This window comes from Bison bison, unplaced genomic scaffold (assembly GCF_000754665.1).
Source record: "Bison bison bison isolate TAMUID 2011002044 unplaced genomic scaffold, Bison_UMD1.0 scf7180017864144, whole genome shotgun sequence".
Lineage (NCBI taxonomy): Eukaryota > Metazoa > Chordata > Mammalia > Artiodactyla > Bovidae > Bison > Bison bison.
In genome coordinates, this window is record NW_011494716.1 from 5,804,952 (window position 1) to 5,826,737 (window position 21,786).

At 45.9% G+C, this 21,786-nt stretch overlaps 1 protein-coding gene across 2 annotated transcripts in view; it reads left to right on the forward strand.

Moving 5' to 3' along the window:
• ABAT (4-aminobutyrate aminotransferase) overlaps positions 1–21,786 on the forward strand; it is an 87,735-nt gene that overhangs the window by 38,119 nt on the left and 27,830 nt on the right. For both annotated transcript variants that reach the window (XM_010840453.1, XM_010840454.1), the window contains exons 2-5: positions 10,190–10,304; positions 17,181–17,278; positions 19,050–19,079; positions 21,342–21,459. In XM_010840453.1, the coding sequence (XP_010838755.1) occupies positions 10,235–10,304; positions 17,181–17,278; positions 19,050–19,079; positions 21,342–21,459 (316 nt within the window). In that variant the 5' untranslated portion in view covers positions 10,190–10,234. The remainder of the gene's footprint in view (positions 1–10,189; positions 10,305–17,180; positions 17,279–19,049; positions 19,080–21,341; positions 21,460–21,786) is intronic.

Genomic DNA, 21,786 nt, shown 5'->3' on the forward strand with positions numbered 1-21,786 from the left:
TTTGAATCAGTTCTAATGAGGTGGATGAAATTGGAGCCTATTATACAGAGTGAAGTAAGCCAGAAAGAAAAACACCAGTACAGTATACTAACGCATATATATGGAATTTAGAAAGATGGTAACAATAACCCTGTATACGAGACAGCAGAAGAGACACAGATGTATAGAACAGTCTTTTGGACTCTGTGGGAGAGGGAGAGGGTGGGATAATTTGGGAGAATGGCATTGAAACATGTATAATATCATATATGAAACGAAAAAAAAAAAGATGAAGACTTTCTTGGGACTTCCCTGGCAGTCCAGTGGTTAAGACTCCATGCTTCCAATGCCAGGGGTGTGAGTTCGCTCCCTGGTCAGGGAACTAAGTGTCCACATGCTGCAGCCAAAAAAAAATGCACAAACAAAAAAAGATGAAGATCTTTAGGAAGACTGCAAACAGTGATAGCTATTAAGTTTTTTTGTCCCTATAAAGGAAGTGTTTGTTGGTCTCAGTTGATTGATGAGGTTTCTGGGTAAGGACCACAGCCACCGAACTGGTAATATTCCCAGATCTTGGTCTTCAAGCCCAGAGGCCCTGGTTCCAACCCAGCTCCACGATCTCTGGCTGTGTGTCCTTGTGCAAGTGTCTGAACCTCTCTGAGCCTGTCCCCTCACCTGAAAAATGGGAAGAGTAGAATTTGCATTTGGGGAGTAGATGAGATGGTGTGGGTCATGCTTGGCATCGCAGGCATTTGTTCACTGAATCATAGCAGACCCTCCATCAGATCCTCTGAATTTGTGAAGCTAAGGCATTTCCAAGGGATTGTAGGAATACTGTCAGGCATAGGTGGTAACTCCGATCACCAAAAGAGTTTTTCCAAGTCGCCCTCGGTGCAGACTGGGGAGAAAATAAATGGCTCGTTTGTAACACACCGTGGTATTTGCTCCCTCAGCAGTTCCTGGAGTCCTTAAAATGATTTGGTTTCTCTAAACAGGGAACGTGTCTCCTCTCATCACGTGGGCCTTATCTGCTGGTTTTTCCTGTCCGCCCCCCACCCCCCCACCTCTCGCAGGAACACTGGATCCCCAGGGCAGAGCAGAGCATGTGCTCACTGGACTGACACCTGGTAAACATTCGTGAAACTGAGCAAACAGACTCCAGTCCTCTGGCCCAGGTCAGCGTGTTCCTTGTTGGCACGGCATCTTTCCCAGCCCAGTTTCTGTTCTCTCACTCCCGCTCCCTTGTGGGGTCAGAAATCCGAAACTCACCCAGCACTTCCAGGACGTGTCTTTCCGCTTATGTCTTGCCTCCAGATCGAAGCCTCTGCCTCTCCCATTCAGGGCTTGGATTCGAAGCCTTGTCTGTTATTTTCTCCTTTATTCTAGAGACGCCATGTCCATGCTGCCTGCGTGCGCGATTTAAGTTCACCTTATTCTTCCTGACGGGGCTCCCCAGGAGGCTCCATGGTGAAGAATCCGCCTGCCAGTGCAGGAGACACAGGTTCAATCCCTGGATTGGGTAGATCCCCTGGAAGAGGGCGTGGCAACCCACTCCAGTATGCTTACTCAGAAAATTCCATGGACAGAGGAGCCTGGCGGGCTACAGTCCATGTAGTCACAAAGAGCTGGACAGGACTTTGTGACTGAGCACGCACGCACACATTCTTCCTGATAGAGCCTAGGGGGCAGGGGCAGTGTGGGCAGGTGTACTGGGAGACAAAAACCTAAGGATGGAGAGATTGGGGCAGACCAGCTTCTGTCTCATGGAAGCTACATCTTCAGGCTCGAGCAGAGCCACAGATTTGCACGTGCAAATGGTCCCTCCCAGGACGTCAGACTGTAGAAGAAATGCCTTCCCTACAAGGTGGAGGTTTCTTTGGAAACTGAGAACCTGGCCTGCGAGGAGCAGTCTCTTCTACGTCCTGTGTGCAGGCTTCAGTTGGCCAAATTCTGTGCCTCGTGACCGCGTGGGTAGGTTTAATTCTTCCCATTTCACAGATGAGGAAACTGAGGCCCTGGTGAGCTGAGCAACCTTTTTTTTTTTTTTTTGGCCATGCCATACAGCTTGTGGAATCTTAGTTTCCCAACAAGGGATTGAATCTGGGCAGGAAGAGCGCTGGACCACTAAGGAATTACTGAACTGAGCAAGTTGCCCAGTCATCAAGCTACTAGATGGCACATCTGAGCCCAGTTTCTGGCTAACGTTACTTTCTCAACTGCACCCTTGGTCTGTCTTAGGAGTCAACACTTGCCTGTTTCTAAGAACAGTATTCCTCTCCCCTTATACAAGTCAGTAATGATTGTATGGTGTTCCACCAGCAGGTTATAGGGAATCATGAATTCATGAATGCAGGGAGGAAGGGCCAGGGTCTGTTTTGCAGAGAAAGCTCGGGTGGGGAGGGGGGCTGGAGGAGAAAAGCCAGGTCCCAGATAAAACCTTCTGTCCCAAGGCCATCATCACAGGCCCTTGAATGGGGCCCTGTTAGCCATCTGCAAAGGCCAGGCCTCTGGCTTTATTGGTTGCCATGGCGACCCCTGGCCTTGACAATGGAGGCCCACTTAGCTTGAGCCCGTCATTGTGTCCCACTGAGTCTGCAGAAAAGCCGACAGTTGGGGCTGCAGACAGGGAAAGGAATGTCCCCAGCCTCTGCCAGCGTTTCTGTCTCCGTTCCAAGAGCAGATAGAAGAATGAGAAAGAGTATTTGGGGGAGCCTCAGAGAAGTCCAGGGGTTCCATCGCCAGCCAGTGACATATGCAAATGGTAGAGAGATGAGTCCGTCTTCATCGGATGGTTTGGAGTGTTTAGTATGTATGTAATGACTATTTGCAGTGCGGCACTGGGGCTGGGGATAGCTGTTCACCCGCAGCTAGGCCATGAGTCAGGTGCAATTGGGGTTTCCCCATTTTACAGAGGAGGAAGCTGAAACCCAGAGAGGTTACTTAAGGTGCTCAAGGTCACACAGCAGGCAAAAGAGGCTGGTTTCACATCAAGCACTCCAGCTCCCCAAAGGGCCACCTTGGTCTTCATTTTTTTTCTCTTCATTTTCCATCTTTGGAATGTTTAACTTTCAAAGCCATTTCCAAAGATTTGGGGGCAGTGCAGACCTGGGTCAAGTGCAGGGCCCACCGTCTACCCCTTAGGAAGGTGGTTGTAACCCTGCCTCAGGAGCGTCACCAATCCCAGGTCACACATGTGGGTGTCCCCGGAGGGAGGGGGTGTCATAGATGGAGAGCTCCCCTGATTCTCGCCAGCAGCGAGGGTAAGAATCACTGGCTTTTGAGCCCCAAGACCATGGGGAGTCATTCACCCTGAGCCTGTCACCCGAGGCGGACACAAAATGTCACACAGAGGGTACAGTGCACACGACAGGGGAGCCATAAGCAGCAAGCAGTGCTGCGATTGTTGTTGTTCAGTCACTAAGTCGCACTATTTGCAGCCCCCTGGACTGCAGCATACCTGTCTTCCCTGTCCTTCACTGTCTCCCAGAGTTGGCTCAAACTCATGTCCGTTGACTCCATGATGCCATCAACCCTCTCATCCTCTGTCCCCCTCCCCCCCACCTTCTCCTCCTGCCCTCAATCTTTCCCAGCATCTGTGTCTGTCTTTTTATTCTCTATGACTTTTTATTCATAGAAAAAAAATCAGAAGTTTTTTTTTTTTTTTGCCCTTTCACCTGAATTCCTCTCCCCTATTGATTTAAACATTGCTTCTGCCCAGCCCACCCTCCAAATGCACCAGGAAGATAAGAGGCAGCAGAGAGAACTAATTAGCATTTTAATTAAAGGAACCGGGGATAGGGAGCAGTGGGTGGAAACCCAAGGACTCCAGTATCTGGTGAGACCAGGGTTTCAACTTGTTTTGACTGAAACGCACACTGAGAAACAGGTTCTTTGTAGGGGCTCCACGTGTCTGAAACAAAGGTCACCCCCCACCTACCGTGCGCTCTGATGGTTCCTATTCTCTTTAGTTTATTGATTGGTTGAAATTTCTCTTTTGGTTCTCATCATGGCAAGGAGAAAAGTTCCTGTCTGATGCTAGCCTGCTTTTAACACCTGTCTGAGAGCTGCTCGTCTCCATCTTAGCAAGAAGATGGGACCCTCTGCAGAAGATGGGGCCCAGCAGAGGCTGGAAACCTTGGGCAGTCAACCACATCCAGCTTTTAATTTGACAACCTGCCTTGATTTTATTACATTCTTTCCCCGATCACTTTTACTTGCAGCAAATGAAACTTTGAGGGAAGGATGCTGGGGAGTGATTAGTAGGGGCTGTTGTTGATCATTCGTTCAGTTCTGTCCGACTCTTTGTGACCCCATGGACTGCAGCTTGCCAGGCTTCCCGGTCCTTCATTGTCTCCCAGAGTCTGCTCAGACTCATGTCTATTGAGTCAGTGATACCATCCAACCATCCCATCCTCTGTCACCCCCTTCTCCTGCCCTTTATCTTTCCCAGCATCAGGGTCTTTTCCAGTGAGTCAGCTCTTGGCATCAGATAGCCAAAGTATTGGAGCTTCAGCATCAGTCCTTCCAATGAATATTCAGGATTGATTTCCTTTAGGATTGAATGTTTGATCTCCTTGCAGTCCAAGGGACTCTCAGTCTTCTCCACCACCAGCTGTAGGAAAGTAATTTTAAATAGGAAAGCTTAAAAAGCAAGTTGATCTCAAGAAGTACATTAAGTGGGGACTTCCCTGGCAGCCCAGAGGTTAAGACTCTGTGTTTCCATTTCACAGGGCATGGGTTCAAACCCTGGTCAGGGAGCTGAGATCCCACATGCCACGTGGTGGGGCCAAAAAGACAAGGATTTCAGGGACCAGGGGTTCCTGGCAAGCAGCCTGTTTTCCATTCAGAGTCGGGATTTCTCCAGCCCCACGTTGGTCCCAAGCCTCAGGGTGGGCTGGTACTCGGAAAGCTCCCCCTCCAGCCCAGGATCCCTCAGGCCTCCCCATCCCTTTTCCAGATGTGCAGCAGATTGCAGATGGGGGGACCCGGTGGAGGGGAGGCTGGTACCACTTCTGGGGTAGGAGTGGGGGCCGGGAGTAGCGCTGCAAGGAATTCTCCATAAACTGCTCCTCAGATGCTTCTCAGGGTCAGAAGGGGCCTTAGAAACAACATGATCCAACACCCACGTCTTACACACAAGGAAACGGAGGCCAGAAGTGGGGTGTGTCTTCGATTCCAGAGCCAAACAAGGGCTGTGGTGGACAGGCAGAGATTCAGTGACTTCAGAGTTGGGGGAGGGGAGTACTATTATTAAATTGCCATTTTAACATGAATTTTAGACCTCCTCACTGATTTTATTATTTTTTTTAATTATTACTTTTGTTTTTGGCTAAGCAGGGTCTTCATTGCTTTGCACTGGCTTTTTCTCTAGTCACGGAGTGTGGGGACTACTCTCTGGTTGCCGGGTGGAGGCTTCTCATTTCAGCGACTTCTCTTGTTGCCGAGCATGGGTTCAGTAGTTGTGGCTCGAGGGCTTAGTTGCTCCTCAGTTGTTCTGTAGGATCTTCCAGGACCGGGGATCGAACTTGTATCCCCGGCATTGGCAGGCAGGTTCTTAACTACCGGACCACCAGGAACATCCCTGGATTTACCTATTATCGAAGTTTCAGACATAAACAGAATCTTACAATAGGTGACCCTTTATGTCTGGATTCTTGCACTTAACGATGTCTTTAAGGTTCAGCCATGCTGTGTCAGTGCTTCTTTCTTTCCTTTTTATGGTGAATAATAGTCCAAGGCATAGACAGACACATGGTGCTCATCTGCTCATCCATCGGTGCACACTGGGCTGCTTCCACCTTTTGTGACTGTGAATGGTGCTACTGTGAACACGCGTGTTCATGTTTTTCTTCAACTTGCTGTCTTCAGTTCTTTTGGGTGTATGTTTAGAAGTGGAATTGCTGGACCATATGGTAATTCTGTGTTTAACATTTTGAGGGACCCGTAATTCTCAAACCACCAGCTCTAAGGCTAGGGGTTTAGGAGTTGGTTCCTGGCTTCTTCCTCCCCATCAACTCCCACCCCACTTGATGTTCTCCACTCAGCTCATCCCAGCAAGTCCCCCTCCCCAACTCATCAATGACCCCAGCATCTCATTAACATCCCGCGTACCTATTCCCTCCTTGCCCTCTGGGACTTGCCTGAAGAGGTTCCTTCTGGATAAGACAAGAGCAACTGGCACCTTCCTTCCTTTGGAGGGTCTCTAGTGGGTTCCATCTGGCAATTAGAAGATTTTTTTTTTTTTTGAATATTTGTTTACTTGGCTGCGCTGGGTCTGTTGTAACATGCGGAATCTTTAATCTCTATTGAAGCATGTGGGATGTTATAGTTGCTGCTTCCAGGGCTAGTTCCCTGACCAGGGATAGAACCCGGGCCCCCTGCATTGTGAGCATGGAGTCTTAGCCACTGGACCACTGGGGGAGTCCCGTGACCTAATTCTGTGCATCTTCCATTTCAGTGCTCTGAGATATCATGCTTGAGTCCATGGGCATTCCACATCCTTTCATGCCTTTGAGCATTAGCTCAGCTTCCCAGGTGGCCCTAGTGGTAAAGAACCCTCCTGCCAATGCAGGAGACATACGCAATGCGGGTTCGACCCCTGGGTCAGGAAGATCCCCTGGAGGCGGGCATGGCAACTCACTCCAATATTCTTGCCTCGAGAATTCCATGGACAGAGGAGCCTGTTAGGCTATAGTCCATGGGGTCACAAAGAGCCCGACATGACTGAAGCAACTTAGCATTCATTTCTTCATTCATTACTTCCCCTTTCTTTCTATGGCTTCTGGAACTTTGCAGCTTTTCAAGGGGCAGCACCCCCCCACACACACACCTAGAATTAATTTCTCTGTTCCCCTGGCAGCTTGTTTATACCAGAAGGTAAAGATTCCATTCCGTCTTATGTAGAATTAGCTGTTGACAGTGAACAGGGCATTTCTTCATCTACATATCCTGCCAGGTTATTTTAAGGATTTATTGACATGATGGGTAAAGCAGTTACTACATTAAATTCTCCTGTTTTCTCCCCCTCATTCCTCTGACACTAAATTATGAGCTTTAGAAAGAGAGCAGCATTTTATTCATCTTCGTTTTCTCCTGTGTCTAGATAATACAGTGCCTTCCGTGAAACAGGTACCTGATTAATTTTGTTGACTGGATTAGGGGGCCAGAGAAAGTGAATGAATGACATCAACTCTTCTGATTGTTGGAAATATATTGTGCTGAGAACCAACGCCTGATAGAGATCAGGTTTCATTATAAGGTCAGTTTCAACTGCGGGCCACTGAAATGTCACCGAGATATATTTCCCAATGTGACATTTTGTAATTGGAAGTGTACGGGTGTGACTTTCACTTTTGCATAGCATTCAAATGTTAATATTCGAGTTCTCCGAGATTCTCGCATTTTCAAACACACATCTAATGGAAATTGAATTGTGTGGAGTCCTTAGCGCTCCCATTTGAGACAAATAGTCTTCAAAGAGAGAGAGCAATCGCTCTTTCTGCCTAGTTGTTATGTTGTTGTGCTTAGTCGCTCAGTCTCGTCTGACTCTCTGCAACCCCATGGACTGCAGCCCGCCAGGCTCCATGGGATTTCCCAGGCAAGAATACTGGAGTGGGTTGCCATTTCCTTCTCCAGGGCATCTTGCCAACTCGAGGACTGAGCCTGAGTCTCCTGTGTCTCCTGCATTGGCAGGCAGGCCTTCACCACTATCACTACCTGGTTACCAGGCTGCTAAATTAACAGGGCTGCATTGAGTTAGCTGTTCTGGAATAGATCAAAAAATCCATTGACTTATCACAGAAAGAGTCTGCTTTCTCAGTTAATTTATGGTCACGCTTTCCAAGACCATGCTTTCCTCAATAATATTTTCTCAGGTGAAAAGCAGCAAGATTTCCTCTCTTAACAGGAACATTTGTATTCATCAAACCCCTTGCTTCTACAGTTAGATGTTTTGTTAGTCACTGAATTAATCCATGTTGTCATGAGCAAGGGTTTGGGGTTAGGCAGTCCCAAGCAATCCTATGATCAAGGCCATATACCATGACCTCTCTGAACTTCTATCTCCTCATATCGGAAGTGGGGAGATACCCTACTCCCTGGATGGTTGAGCAGATTGAGGGGGATCAAATACCCTTCAAAACAGTCACTTCTTGGAGGAGGAAATGGCAGCCCACTCCAGTATTCTTGCCTGGAGAATCCCATGGACAGAGGAGCCTCCCAGGCTACAGTCCGTGGGAATCGCAAAGAGTCGGATGTGGCTGAGCATGCACATACATTAATTAAATGCATCAATATGTTTTTAGAGAGGGATATGATCAATTAGTTTGAGAAGCACTGCCCTGGGGGTCCTCTAGTCTCACTTATTTCTTTCCCACACCTAGAGTTGCTACTATTTCCTACCCTATCTCTTTTGACTTTTTTTGGGGTGGCAAAGGGAAATAATAACCTTTCAGCAAAAGATGGAAAATTTCAAAATCACTCCTATTCAAGCTTCCAGATAATAGTGGTTTTCATTGTGTGTCTATGTGTTCCCTTCTAATCTTTGTCCACATGCAAGATATATTTTTTCATAGAAGCCTTCTGTTACAACATTAAAAAAAAAGTCACTTCCATCCTGGAGGATTCTGGTGGCTCAGACGGTAAAGAATCCATCTGCCGTGCAGGAGACCCAGGTTCAATCCCTGGGTCGGGAAGATCCCCTGGAGAAGGGAATGGCTACCCTCTCCAGTATTCTTGCCTGGAAAATCCCATGGACAGAGGAGCCTGGTGGGCTACAGTCCATGGGGTTACAAAGAGTCAGACGCGACTAATCACATACATGCCACACCACAGCAGAAACCAACACAGCATTGTAAAAAAACTATACTCCAATAAAAATAAATGAATGAATGAATGAATACATATACAATGAGAATCAGAAAAATAATAAAATAAATGAAGGCATCCCATATTCATGTGATTGCCATTTTTGTGAATAAAAATTCTATTTTAAAAAAAAAGGTAAAACCTGAAAATTCCACATCCTGGAACCTCTTGGTCCAGAACACACTCGGGATGGTTGGTTGTGCTGGAGAAGTCCACCCCTCAAAATGGGCCCCGGGTACTGCTCTGGATCTGCAGGGTTCCCAGCGACCCAGCCACCAACATTCTGTATGTGAACAGGGCAGGGGCCTCCTGGCCTCCCCCACTAAGCAGTCACCAGGACGTCTGCCCTAGAATTTCCTCCATCTGAGTTTTTCCATCATGTAGGACACAGGCTGCTTTGCTTATCCAGATGGACGAGGCCCTCTCACCAGCTTGCCCACAGAGGGTCCTCCAGCCAACTCTGTCTTCTAGCCAACTCTGTCCTCTCTCTTTGAAAGTGGGTGTAATAATCCTACCTAGATACAAGGTGAAGAAAAAGACAATGTGGGGTACTTCCCTAGTTGTCCAATGGCTAAAACTCCAGCTCCCAATGCAGGGGGCTCAGGTTCAATCCCTAGTCAGGGAACTAGATCCCACATGTCACAGCTAAAAGTTCGCACACTGCAACTGAAGATCCCTCATGCTGCAACTAAGACTCAGTGCAGCCAAATAAACTAAGAAAATATTAAAACACACACACACACACACACACACAAGGTGAACAGGCTTTGATTTAAAGTGTATATACTCTGGAGACCTCCCTGGCAGTTAGAATTCTGCGCATTCACTGCCATGGCCTGGGTTCAATCCTTGGTTGGAAAACTAAGATCGCGCAAACCACGCAGTCAAAAATTTTTTAAAAAATAGTGTAGGCCTTCCCTGATGGTCCAGTAGTTAAGAATCTGCCTGCCAATGCAGGGGATACTGGTTCAATCCCTGGTCCGGGAAGATCCCACATGCCGGGGAGCAACTGGGCCCAAGTGCCACAACTCCTCAAGCCTGTGCTCCTCAACAAGGGAAGCTGCTGCAGTGAGAAGCCTGCCCGCCGAAACTGGAGAGTAGCCCCAATGGCCTCCACTAGAGAAAGCCCTTTAGCTGCACAGCAGGGAAGACCCAGCAAAGCTAAAAAAATAAATTATAATTTTTTTAAATCATAAAAAATAGAGTGTACCTTCTGCATGAAAGCAAAGGATCTGATATTAGCAGATCCTTCTCCACCATGTGGGGAAATGGTGGGGAGTGGGATACTTGGCCAGCAAGGGCATGGCCTCTGTTGGCCTGACTCTGAGTTTCTGGTTTCTTTCAGGGCCGGAGCGTGTGACAGGGGTCTCTGTTCCCAGCGGAGGGGACCATGGCCTCCATGTTGCTCACCCAGCGGCTGGTCTGCAGCTTCCAGCACAACTACCGCCTGTTGGTGCCGGGTAAGCCCTGGGGGATGTTGGCAAGGACTGGTCCTAATGGAAGATGCAATCCAGACTAGAGACTTAGGGGTCCGGAAGAGTTCTTGGGGACAAAGGGACCTGCTATCCCACCCACCCCCATGAATCTATCCCCTTGGCCACCCCTCCCATCTCCAGCGTGTGCTCCTGTGCCCCGGAGGACAGCTCAGCAATGGGCAGGGAGCTGATCTGCCCTGGAGCTGCTCTGCTTGCCCCCGAGGCCAGAAGGGCCCAAGTCATCCCCACGGGGACTGTTGAGGGAAACACAGAGCTAGGTTTGCTGCCAACAAACAAGGAAACTACAAAAACCCTTGTAATTCACCTAAAAGCTTCAAGGACACTAGAGAGTGGGCCCTATCCAAGGAACGGCCACCCTGCCCCTCCCTCTCCCTTACCTCCACTCACCCCGCACCCAAATGGCCAGCAGCTCATGCTGTCACCGCAGCCCCTCTCAGTTCAGTTCAGCCGCTCAGTCGTGTCCAACTCTTTGCAACCCCATGGACTGCAGCACACCAGGCTTCCCTGTCCATCACCAACTTCCAGAGTTTGCTCAAACTCACGTCCATCAAATTGGTGATGCCATCCAACCATCTCATCCTCTGTCGTCCCCTTCTCCTCCTACCTTCAATCTTCCCCAGCATCAGGGTCTTTTCCAATGAATCAGTTCTTGCATTTGGTGGCCAAAGTACTGGAATTTCAGCATCAGTCCTTCCAATGAGTATTCAGGACTGATTTCCTTTAGGATTGCCTGGTTTGATCTCCTTGTAGTCTAAGGAACTCTCAAGAGTCTTCTCCAAAACCACAGTTCAAAAGCATCAATTCTTCGGTGCTCAACTTTCTTTATGGTCTGACTCTCACATCCATACCTGACTACTGGAAAAACCATAGCCTTGACTAGACAGACCTTTGTCAGTAAAGTAATGTCTCTGCTTTTATATGCAGTCCCTCTCAGAGGCTTCCATTTCTCTCTGCCTCACTGAGTGCAGGCAGCATAGCCCAGTGAGCACCCTGCCTGTATGATCTCAGGAGACCTCCCTCCATAGTTCCCACAAGGAAGGAAAGGGTGAATCCCAGTTTACAGATGAGAAAACTGAGGCTCAGAGAAGCCAAGTCACACAGCCCCTTGAATGCAAGTCAGATGTGGGAAATAGAGCCCACCGACCCAAACCCAAGGAATGGACTTGGAGACACAAGATGCAGCGAGAAGCAAGGCTTTAATGATGATGTTGCCAGATCAGGTGTCTGGTGGGCAAGTTACAGTGGGGTTTTTATCCTCTCGGCACCCAAGCCCCTCCCCCAGCCCCTCATTGGTTGTGTACTACTGGGTTAACAATCTTCCCAAGAAAGTCACCTGGATTTATTACTCCCTCTTTGTCTGGATTTTCCCACGCAAGGATCCTAACGGCTATTACATCAGCAAGCTGTCCCTCTAGGCTAGTTGTCCTTGAAAATGGACCACTTTTAAGTTTTTCTTACATCAGTCCAGCTCCAAACACTGGATTATTATCCACTCCCTCAATGTGTCTCCTGGGCTTCTCTGGTGGCTCTGTGGTAAAGAACCTGCCTGCCAGTGCAGGAGACGTGGGTTTGATCCCTGGATGGGAAAGATCCCCTGGAGAAGGAAACAGCAACCCACTCCAGTATTATTGCCTGGGAAATCCCACGGAGCCTGACAGGCTGCAGTCCATGGGGTTGCAGAGAGTCAGGCATGACTTAGTGACTGAGCATGCATGCAGCTTGCCTCCCAGCAGCTCTGGTAGCCTGCTTCGGATGCCTGCCCCTCCAGGTTGCCCCCAGTTCTCAGAGCTCCATGCTTGTCATCACGATGTCTCCTTATTGTGTGTCCTGTCTGCCTTCTGAAGACAAATTGTCAGTGGAGTCCTTGGTCTCCTTGTTGAATGTTGCAGGCGTTTCTGTCTTGAGTGCGATAAAAAGCAGGAGTGTTGTCTCCTCTCCCACAGGCTTTATTTTTAAATAAACATTTATCTTGGAATATTTTAGACGTGCAGAGAAATTGCAAAGACAAAAAGATCCCACATGCTGTTCACCCAGTTTTCCCCAGTCTTATCATCTTACATCACCAGGATGCATTTGTCATTGCTGAGGAACTGACCTTAGTACTTTGATCTGAACCAAACTCTAGACTTGCGTGTGAATTTCAGCAACTTTTTCTCAGGGCCTCCTTCTGCTCCAGGGTCCAATCCAGTTTCATTGTCTCCTCTGGTCTATGAGTTTCTCAGTTTGTCCTCTTTCTTTTTAAACCTTGATAGCCTTGAGAAGTTATTAGTGGGTTTTGAGGATTTGTTTTATTTAATTAGAAGATAAGCATATTAATGCTTACCCCTAATTATGTAACAAATAAACTCCAATGATACAGGTCTGTTGTGTTCCAAGTAGAAGGGAGAGTCATTAGCATGGAAGATTCATCAGGTCTTAGCTGCGGCTCATGACTACCTACCTAGCACAGGCTTAGTTGCTCCACGGCTTGTGGATCTTAGTATCCCTGACCAGGGATTGAACCTGCATTCCCCACATTGGAAGGCAGATTCTTAACCACCGGACCAGCAGAGGAGTCCCAAGTGTTTTGTTTTAAACAAAAGCAGAGCAAATAACTCCAGTTGAACTTAATCTTGACTTTGGCTAGGCTCACATAGAGAACCCTTGCTGTTTGGGAAAATGGCATTTATTCATTGCTCTCAGAAGAAGATCTAGAGGACATTAAAAACATCAGACGGCAGCTTTTACAGTTTGGAGTTAAAAACTGACTCTGTGGATTGGCACAGTCACGGAGGATAGTAAGCATCATTATCAGACCCAGAGGATTGGGTTGAATTTACCCACCCTGCCTGGTCTTGCCTGTCAGGGCACACCCCTGCCCTCTGGGTGTGCTATTTTATTCATGAATGGAAATGTTGGGTCATTCGGTGTTGATTCAAACTTCTTCCTCCTTTTGGTAGTAATTTGCCTTTAAGAGAAGTGAGTCGTTTTGCTGCAAATGTTTCATTTCAAAAACCCACACTAGATGAGATGGACTATACATACATGATGCTCACAGCATCTGGGAAAGGAGAGGTCCAGTGGACAGACTGCCAGCTTCAGCACTTTCCATCTGTGTGACTCTGGGCAAATTAATTGACCTTTCTGAGCGTAGTGTCTCCTTTAACATAAGACTCATAATAACATTTACCTCCGATGGGGTTGTGAGGATTATGCGAGGTAATCCATGGAAATTACTCGGAATAATGTCCAGTATGTTCACCGTGAGTGCTCAATAAATGGACATCTGCTCACACAGCTTGATAGAAGGGATCCTGGAAAAGGCTTTCTTGATCATTCAAATCTTGTTCTTTTTTCTTGTGGTTTATGGCACTACATGTCATCATTAAGTGTTGTATTGGCATTTGGCATTTTCCTCCACAAAAGTCACAATTAAGATATAGTAGGAAAAGCACAAGTTTTCTGGACTCAAGTTCTGGCCTTGCAAACTCACTAGCTATGTGACCTCAGGAAACTCGCTTAACCTCTCTGACCCTCATCTGTGAAATGGGAACAGTATCTTCTCACAAGAAGGTTGTGGATTAATCAAAACAATAGGTGAGGGGCATTCCAGCAGTTACGACATCACCTTCCAATGCAAGGGGGTCAGGTTTGATCCTTCGTCAGTGAGCTGAGATCCTACAGGCCTAGGAGCCAGAAACACCAAAACATAAAACAGAAGCAATGTTGTAACAAACTCAATAAAAACTTTAAAAGTGATCCACATCAAAAAAAAAAAGTCTTTAAAAAAAGAATAAAATAATAGGTGAGCATTTGCCTAAATATATGTGAGCGTCTCCATCTTCCTTTTTCTGATGGCACATTTGCAAAAAAAAAAAAAAAAAATTCAACAGACTCTGATTTTCAGGATTTCTACCCAGCATTTTTGTCCCTCTCCCATCCACACCCAGAAAGACTTGGAACACGGTAGGAACCAGTGCGGTTCCTGACCCAGATGCATCTGCCTCGCACCTGGCCTTGGCATCCCCGTCTCATGCCCCATCCGTCTCCACTGTGTCTCCCAGGTCCTACCCTGACCCCGCCTCCCAGCCCTGTTTACTCATGGTCCTGGCATCTTGGCAACCACAGCTCCCCGGGACCTCACACGCTCCGCTTTGAGGTCCTTTCAGCTGCAGGTCCCACTGCCAACTGCCTCCACCCCTGGTATTCCTGCAACCCCCAAGAAATCTGATTGCTACAATGCGATGTCAAGACATATTCTGGAGAAAGGAAGAGAGGACTTGTGTGTCCTCATGAGAGGATGACTTACTGCTTATAGATTTTTCACTGTCCCCCCTTTTCTGGAAACAAAGGAAGAATGGCAGGTTAAGAGCCCTGTTTATCCAAATAGACCTGTTGAATGCAGGTCTGGTTGGAATCAGTCTTGACCAGTAACGCTGAGTTCAGGCCAAGGAAACAAGAAACAGTTGAGTGTGTGTGCGTTGTTTTTTTTTTAAGTCATCAGTATGGTCCATGATTTTTAATTCTCTGCTGATGGAATCAGATCTTTAGGAATTCCTTTTTCATTGTAAGATCAAATAAAAGATAATAAAGCTGGTATCTTCATGCCTGAAAATAAGGGTGGTATTGGATTTTAACTGGATTTTATGTTCAAAGGGCTCCACTTTATTGCATAATTAATTCAGAAACCTTTGATATTCCAAGCAATTGTGAAAAATTAAGAATTTATGTTTTCTAATGTCATGGCTTTTTATAGTTTGGCAGGTCGTGTGTGTGCGCGCATCAGCGTGTATGACAGAGAGACACTAGCATGTTTTAGTATTTGTTTCCTCTCCTGTGTAATGCAATAAATAACAACTACCCCTCAGCATTGTGGAAAGATGAAAAAAGATCACATACATGATCTTTTTAAAAAAAATTTATTTATTTGTTTTAATTGGAAGCTAACTACAATATTGCGGTGGTTTTGGTCATACATCAACATGAATCAGCCATGGTGTACATGTGTCTGTCCGTCCTGAACCCCCCTCCCACCTCCCTCCCCACCCCATCCCTCTGGGTTGTCCCAGAGCACCGGCTTTGAGTGCCCTGCTTCATGCATCGAACTTGCACCGCTCATCTGTTTTACATATGGTGATATACACGTTTCAATGCTATTCTCTCAAGTCACCCCACCCTTACCTTCTCCCACGTAGTCCAAAAGTCTATTCTTTACATTTGTGTCTCTTTTGCTGTCTTGCATAGAGGGTCGTAGTTACCATCTTTCTAAATTCCATGTATATGCGTTAATATACTGTATTGGTGTTTTTCTTTCTGACTTATTTCACTTTATATAATAGGCTCCAGTTTCACCCACCTCATTAAAACTGACCCAAATGTGTTCTTTTTTATAGCTCAGTAATATTCCATTGTATATATGTACCACAACTTTCTTATCCATTCATCTGCCGATGGACATCTAGATTGCTTCCATGTCCTGGCTATTATAAACAGTGCTGCGATGAACACTGGAGTACACGTGTCTCTTTCCATTCTGTTTTCCTCGGTGTGTATGCCCAGCAGTGGGATTGCTGGGTCATATGGCAGTTCTATTTCCAGTTTTGTAAGGAATCTCCTCACTGTTCTCCATAGTGGTTGTACTAGGTTGCATTCCCACCAACAGTGTAAGAGGGTTCCCTTTACTCTACACCCTCTCCAGCATTTATTGTTTGTAGACTTTTTGATGGCAGCCATTCTGATGGGTGAAGATCACATACATGATTCATATGAAACATCTTATTGTTTAGTCACTAAGTCGTGTCTGACTCTTTCTGACCCTATGGACTGTAGCTCCCTCTGTCCATGGGATTCTCCAGGCAAGAATAATGGAGTGGGTGTGCCACACCACTTTCAGGATCTTAGTTCCCCAACCAGGGATTGAACCTGGCCAGGGCAGGGAAAGCATCAAACTCCTAACCACTGGACTGCCAGGGAATTCCCATCTCCTCGATGATTTTTAATTGACACAACTTGGGGCACAACTCGAGGAGATGCCACTGACCTCTAGTGGCCGGAGGCCAGGGATGCAGCTAAACATCCTATACCACCCAGGGCAGCCTCCCACAGCAAAGAACCATCCAGCCCAGTGTCAGCAGTTCCAGGGCTGACAAATTTGAGTCTATATATACATATGGAGGAGACACAGGTTTGATCCCTGGGTTGGGAAGATCCCCTGGAAAAGGAAACGGCAACCCGCTCCAGTATTCTTGCCTGGAAAATTCCATGGACAGAGGAGCCTGGCAGGCTACAGTCTATGGTGTCGCAAAAGAGTCAGACATGACTGAGCATACACACACAATACATATGGATATAGATAAATTTTTTTTTACAAAATCTGGATAATTTTTATTTTGGATACATAATATTCCCAATATCCTGCTGTCCATGAAAACGGTGGGACATGGCACATTCTATTTACCGACCCTCCCTGTTGGACATTTAGGCTGTTTCTTCTCTGTTGTTGTTAGAAACAATGCTATGATGAATATTTTTAATCTACATCTTTTTGCACTGGTCCAGTTATTTTCCGGATGAATCCTGAAAACTGAGTTTGCTCAGTCGAAAAGACTAGGAAGTCGGCATCACCTTAGCCTCACGACAGTGGAATGTGAGCATGCCTGCTTGCCTACAGCATCACTGGCACCAGGCTTTCCCACTTCTTGAAATCCTCAGGGTGCTTGTGGTACCCATGTCTGACCACACTCAGAGTTCTGGGATCGTCAGGCCCTGGCACTGCCTCTGTTGGGGACTCCCAGTGTTGTAAGGGCAGGATTCTCATATCCTCTGTGCTCAGGGGTTTCTCACCACTTGTGTTTACTGCAGGATCCAGACATATCAGTCAGGCTGCAGCCAAAGTTGACGTTGAATTTGACTATGATGGACCTTTGATGAAGACGGAAGTCCCAGGGCCTAGATCTCGGGTGAGTTGAGCACACTTGAGTGGTGTGTTTCAGAAAAGAGCAAAAAGAGCCCATGGGCAAGAACACAGCCATGCTGAGGGCCCTGTATCCTTAGCTGCTTTCAGAGAGTTCACCACTAGAGATCCAGAACTTTAAACCAGGCCATCCTTCCATAAGAAGTCAAAGAAGTCTTCTTAGAGGATATGTATCAGTTATCAATTGCTGTAATAGTGCTGCATAACAAACAGTCCCAGAACCTCAACAGCATACAAGTTGCTCATGCATCCATGGTTAACTGGCAGTTGGGTAGGCAGCTGTGTTGGGCTCATCTATGTGCCTGAGGGATGACTGCCCACCAGTTGATCTATGCTAGGCTTGTCTTGGGTCACTGTGGTAATGTGGCTCTGCCTCATGGGTCTCTCATATTCCAGCCAGCCAGCCTGGGCTTGTTCTCATGGTGATGGAAAGGAGCACTTGCTCTATGTCTCTTGAGCCAGGCTCCCCACTGACCCACCATTACTTCCACCTCGTTCTGTTGGCCAAAGCAAGTTACATGGCTGGTTTCTGAGTCCAGAGTCAGGGGCTGGGGCAGAGCATCCCACCAACAGTGAAAGAACCTGACTGTGTGATGTGGCACAGGGCGTGCATGGCAGATGCCTCCCTGAGCTTGATCTTGAAGGGCCACAAGGAGGAACTGGCAGGAGTGCATTCTGTTCTAGGTGAGGGGAATGGTGACAAGCCCGCAGGGTGACAGTGCATGGTGTGTGAGAGACTTTGGGCAGCTCAGAATCCGTGGAATAGGTGTTAGAGACACGGCGAGGGGTGTTGTGGCTTCTCCCCAAAGAAGCTACAAAATCTGCATACACCACGCTTTGCAAGTCTGGTTAGCCTTGATTCTGGGTTGTGAGTCCAATACTGTTTCTAATGTTTGCATCTAAAAAATAACAGTGAAAACCTTTGTAATACAAATTTAGTTTTTCTCTGCATATTTTGCAGGTTTTATCCATACACAGTGTCTTTGTTTTTTAAAAGTCAAAAGATGTTTCTTTTGACATTGAAACTATTTAATAAACTAGAAGTCTTTGTGCTGATGTAAATGATTGTAGCTATTTTGCATGGCTCTTTGCTAACAAAAGAAGACTTTTTTTCATGCATATTTCTATTGGTGAGGGGTGAATTTTAATTTAATAATAGTAAAATAGCTGGAATAAATTTCACATTCTTATCATGAATATTATTTTGTATTTTTACATGGAAATATATGATTTTATGACACTAATTGCTAAAGTTTACTTTCTGTGACTTCTTTTCAGAAATGAAGTCCTTGTAATAGTAAAACCCCTAATTTATAATTCCCAGTTGCTAAGTATAATGGTACAAATGATTTATGGAATGTTCAGATTATAATTATAAATGGTGCAGATTTCTATTTTCCTAATGGTGTGTTAGAGCTTTTTTTTTTCCCCTAAGTAAAAAAAGAACCCATGCTTTTCTGGACATTAGATAAATATCTTCAGCTCAATTTTTTTTGGTTAAATATTTTAGTTTACTTGATTGTTATCTTTGAAGTGTCCGACCCTCCAAGCTGTCTGTTGTACTGGTAATTGAACTGGCAAGAACCATTTCCCACCAACTATTTCTCTTAAGGATTTAAAAAAATATGTATAATATTGTTGACTAACTATTAAGTTATTGACATGAAGGGGGAAAAGCCCCAAGACTTGGGAAAAGATGAAAGATTTTAAGCAAGTATGTGTCTTTGCTATGATGCTTTTTTTCTTCTCTCCTGCAGGAGCTAATGAAACAGTTGAATATAATTCAGGTAAGTGGGGAATCCTATCTTTGCTTCTTGGTTACAACTTAATCTGTGCTTATTCTTTTTGTAAAACATGCTTTTGTTCTAAACCTTTTTTTTCCCTTAATTTCATCTGTTATTTCTTCTTTGACTCATTGGGATTTGGTTGTTTTTTTTTTTTTAATTTTTTATTTGGCTAAGGTGGGTCTTAGTTTCAGTACGCAGGATCTTAGATCTTTGCAGCATGGGGGATCTTTAGTTGTGGCATGTGGGATCTAGTTCCCTGACCAGGGATTGAATCTGACCCCCTGCATTGAGAACATGGAGTCAGCCCCTGAACCACCAATGAGGGGTGTCCCTCAATGGTTATTTACATAGTGTAATTCCCACATTTTGGTGAACTTCCCAAACTTCTGAGATTTCTAATCTCCTTCAACTGGGGTTGGAAAACTTATTTTGAATGATTTCAATCCTTGGAAATTTATTGACCCTTTTTTATGGCCTAGCATGTGGTCTATTCTAGAAAATGTTCTGTATGCACTTGAGAGGGACGCATACCCTGCTGTTGTTGGGTGGGGTTCCACACGTGTTCCACACGTGTTTGTGAGATCTGCTGATTCTGAATGTTGTTCACATCTCTTTCCTCATTAATCCTCTGCCTGGTTGTCCTATCCGTTATTGAAAGCCAGGGACTGAAGTGTCCAACTAGTCTTACAGAATTATCATTTCCCTTCAGTTCTGGCAGGTTTTGCTTCATGTATTTGGGGCTGTATATCAGGTTTCCCAGGTGGCTCAGTGGTAAAGAATCCGCCTGCAATGCCAGAGACCTGGGTTCGATCCCTGGGTCAGGAAGACTGCTGGAGGAGGGCATGGCTACCCACTCCAGTATTCTTGCCTGGAGAATCCCATGGACGGAGGAGCCTGGCAGGCTGCAGTCCATGGGGTCCAAAGAGCCAGACATGATGGAGCAACTAAACAACAATATCAGCCGCTTACATGTTTATGGTCTTCTTTGTGGATGGACCCTTCTGTCATCATAAAATGCCTCTCTTTACCTCTAGAAACGTCTTGTTTGTTTACCTGTTTCATCTGATATTAGTATAAAACATCCAGCTTCCTTATGATTACTGTGAGAATTATGTAGCTTTTCCTATCTTTTTACTCTCAACCTAATTTGTATTCTAGAATTTAAAATATATCTCATGTAGATGGCATATCACTGAATCTTTTAATCCAGTCAGATAGTTTCTGATTTTTCTTTTATTGACTTGCTTAATCCATGCACAGTTAATGCTACCATTGATGTAGTTGTATTCACAGGTTCAGTTTTATTTTCTGGTTTCTTTAATTTATAACATTTGTTTATTTGGCTGCACTGGGGCAGTGGCATGTGGGATCTAGTTCCCTGACCAGGGATTGAGCCCAGGCCCCTTGCAGGGGGAGCAAGGAGTCAGCTGCTGAGCCACCAGGGAAGTCTCCAGTTTTATTTTTTGTTCTCTGTCTTTCTCTTGTCTTTTTTCTTCCTCACCTTGGTTTCTACTAATTTTTGGTACATAACGTGAAAATCTTCTAGTGTACCATTTTCATTTCTTTCACTATATACTATATATGTATTATATTATCAATATATAATCACTATCGTTTTTTAGTTTTCTTAGGCCCTAAAACTTACCATATACATCTTAACTTTCCAGAATTTTCTTCAGATTTATTTTTCAATCTTTTTTGTTGGGATAAATAAAACACATACAGGAAAAAGAATCATCAAATACAAATCCACAGCATCATAAATGATTATAAAGCAAATCACCTATGTATTGATAATTACCTGCAGGGCAAAAAAATCCTACATTGTCAACAACCACAGACCCCATCCATGTGTCTTTAAATGGTCAGGACATGGTTTGAACCCAGGTCTCCTGCACTGCAGGGCCTTCCCTGGTGGTGCTAGTGGTAAAGAACCCACTTGCCAGTGAGGGAGACATGAGAGACACGGGTTTGATCCCTGGGTCAGGAAGATCTCCTGGAGAAGGGCATGATAACCCACTCCATTATTCCTGTCTGGAAAGTCCCATGGGCAGAGGAGCCTGGTGGGCTACAGTCCATGGGGTCACAAAGAGTCGGACACCACTGAAGCGTCTAAACATGCATACTCCTGCATTGCAGGCAGATTCTTTACTGTCTGAGCCATCAGGGAGGCGCTTTACTTCAGCAGTTCAAGCTTAGTCCTGAAAGACTGGGGGTCTAGGGAATTTCAGTGAGCCTGATCCAGTCTCTTCTTTCCCCAAGAATGCAGAGGCTGTGCACTTTTTCTGCAATTATGAAGAGAGTCGAGGCAATTACCTGGTGGATGTGGACGGCAACCGGATGTTGGATCTTTATTCCCAGATCTCCTCGGTCCCTATAGGTAAGAGCTGGAAAATAAATCCCTGGATGGAGCTTCTTTCTGTGTTAGTCATGGTTATCTGGACTTCAGTCCCTCCTTCCAAGAGACACATCCTTGTGTGTGGCCAGACACTTCCCTCAAGGGCAGAGGATAAGAACAAGTCATTTGCAGAGGGTATATTAGAAAAGGAACTTTACATGTCTTTTCTCATTTACTCCTCCCCCAAAACCTGACAAGTGTGGGTCTGGGTGAATATACCCGTTTTGTAGGTAGATAAGCAGAGTTTGGAGAGGAAGCACAGGCAGGATGTGAACCCGTGGCCAACGTCAGCAGTCTTAGGACTCCTGG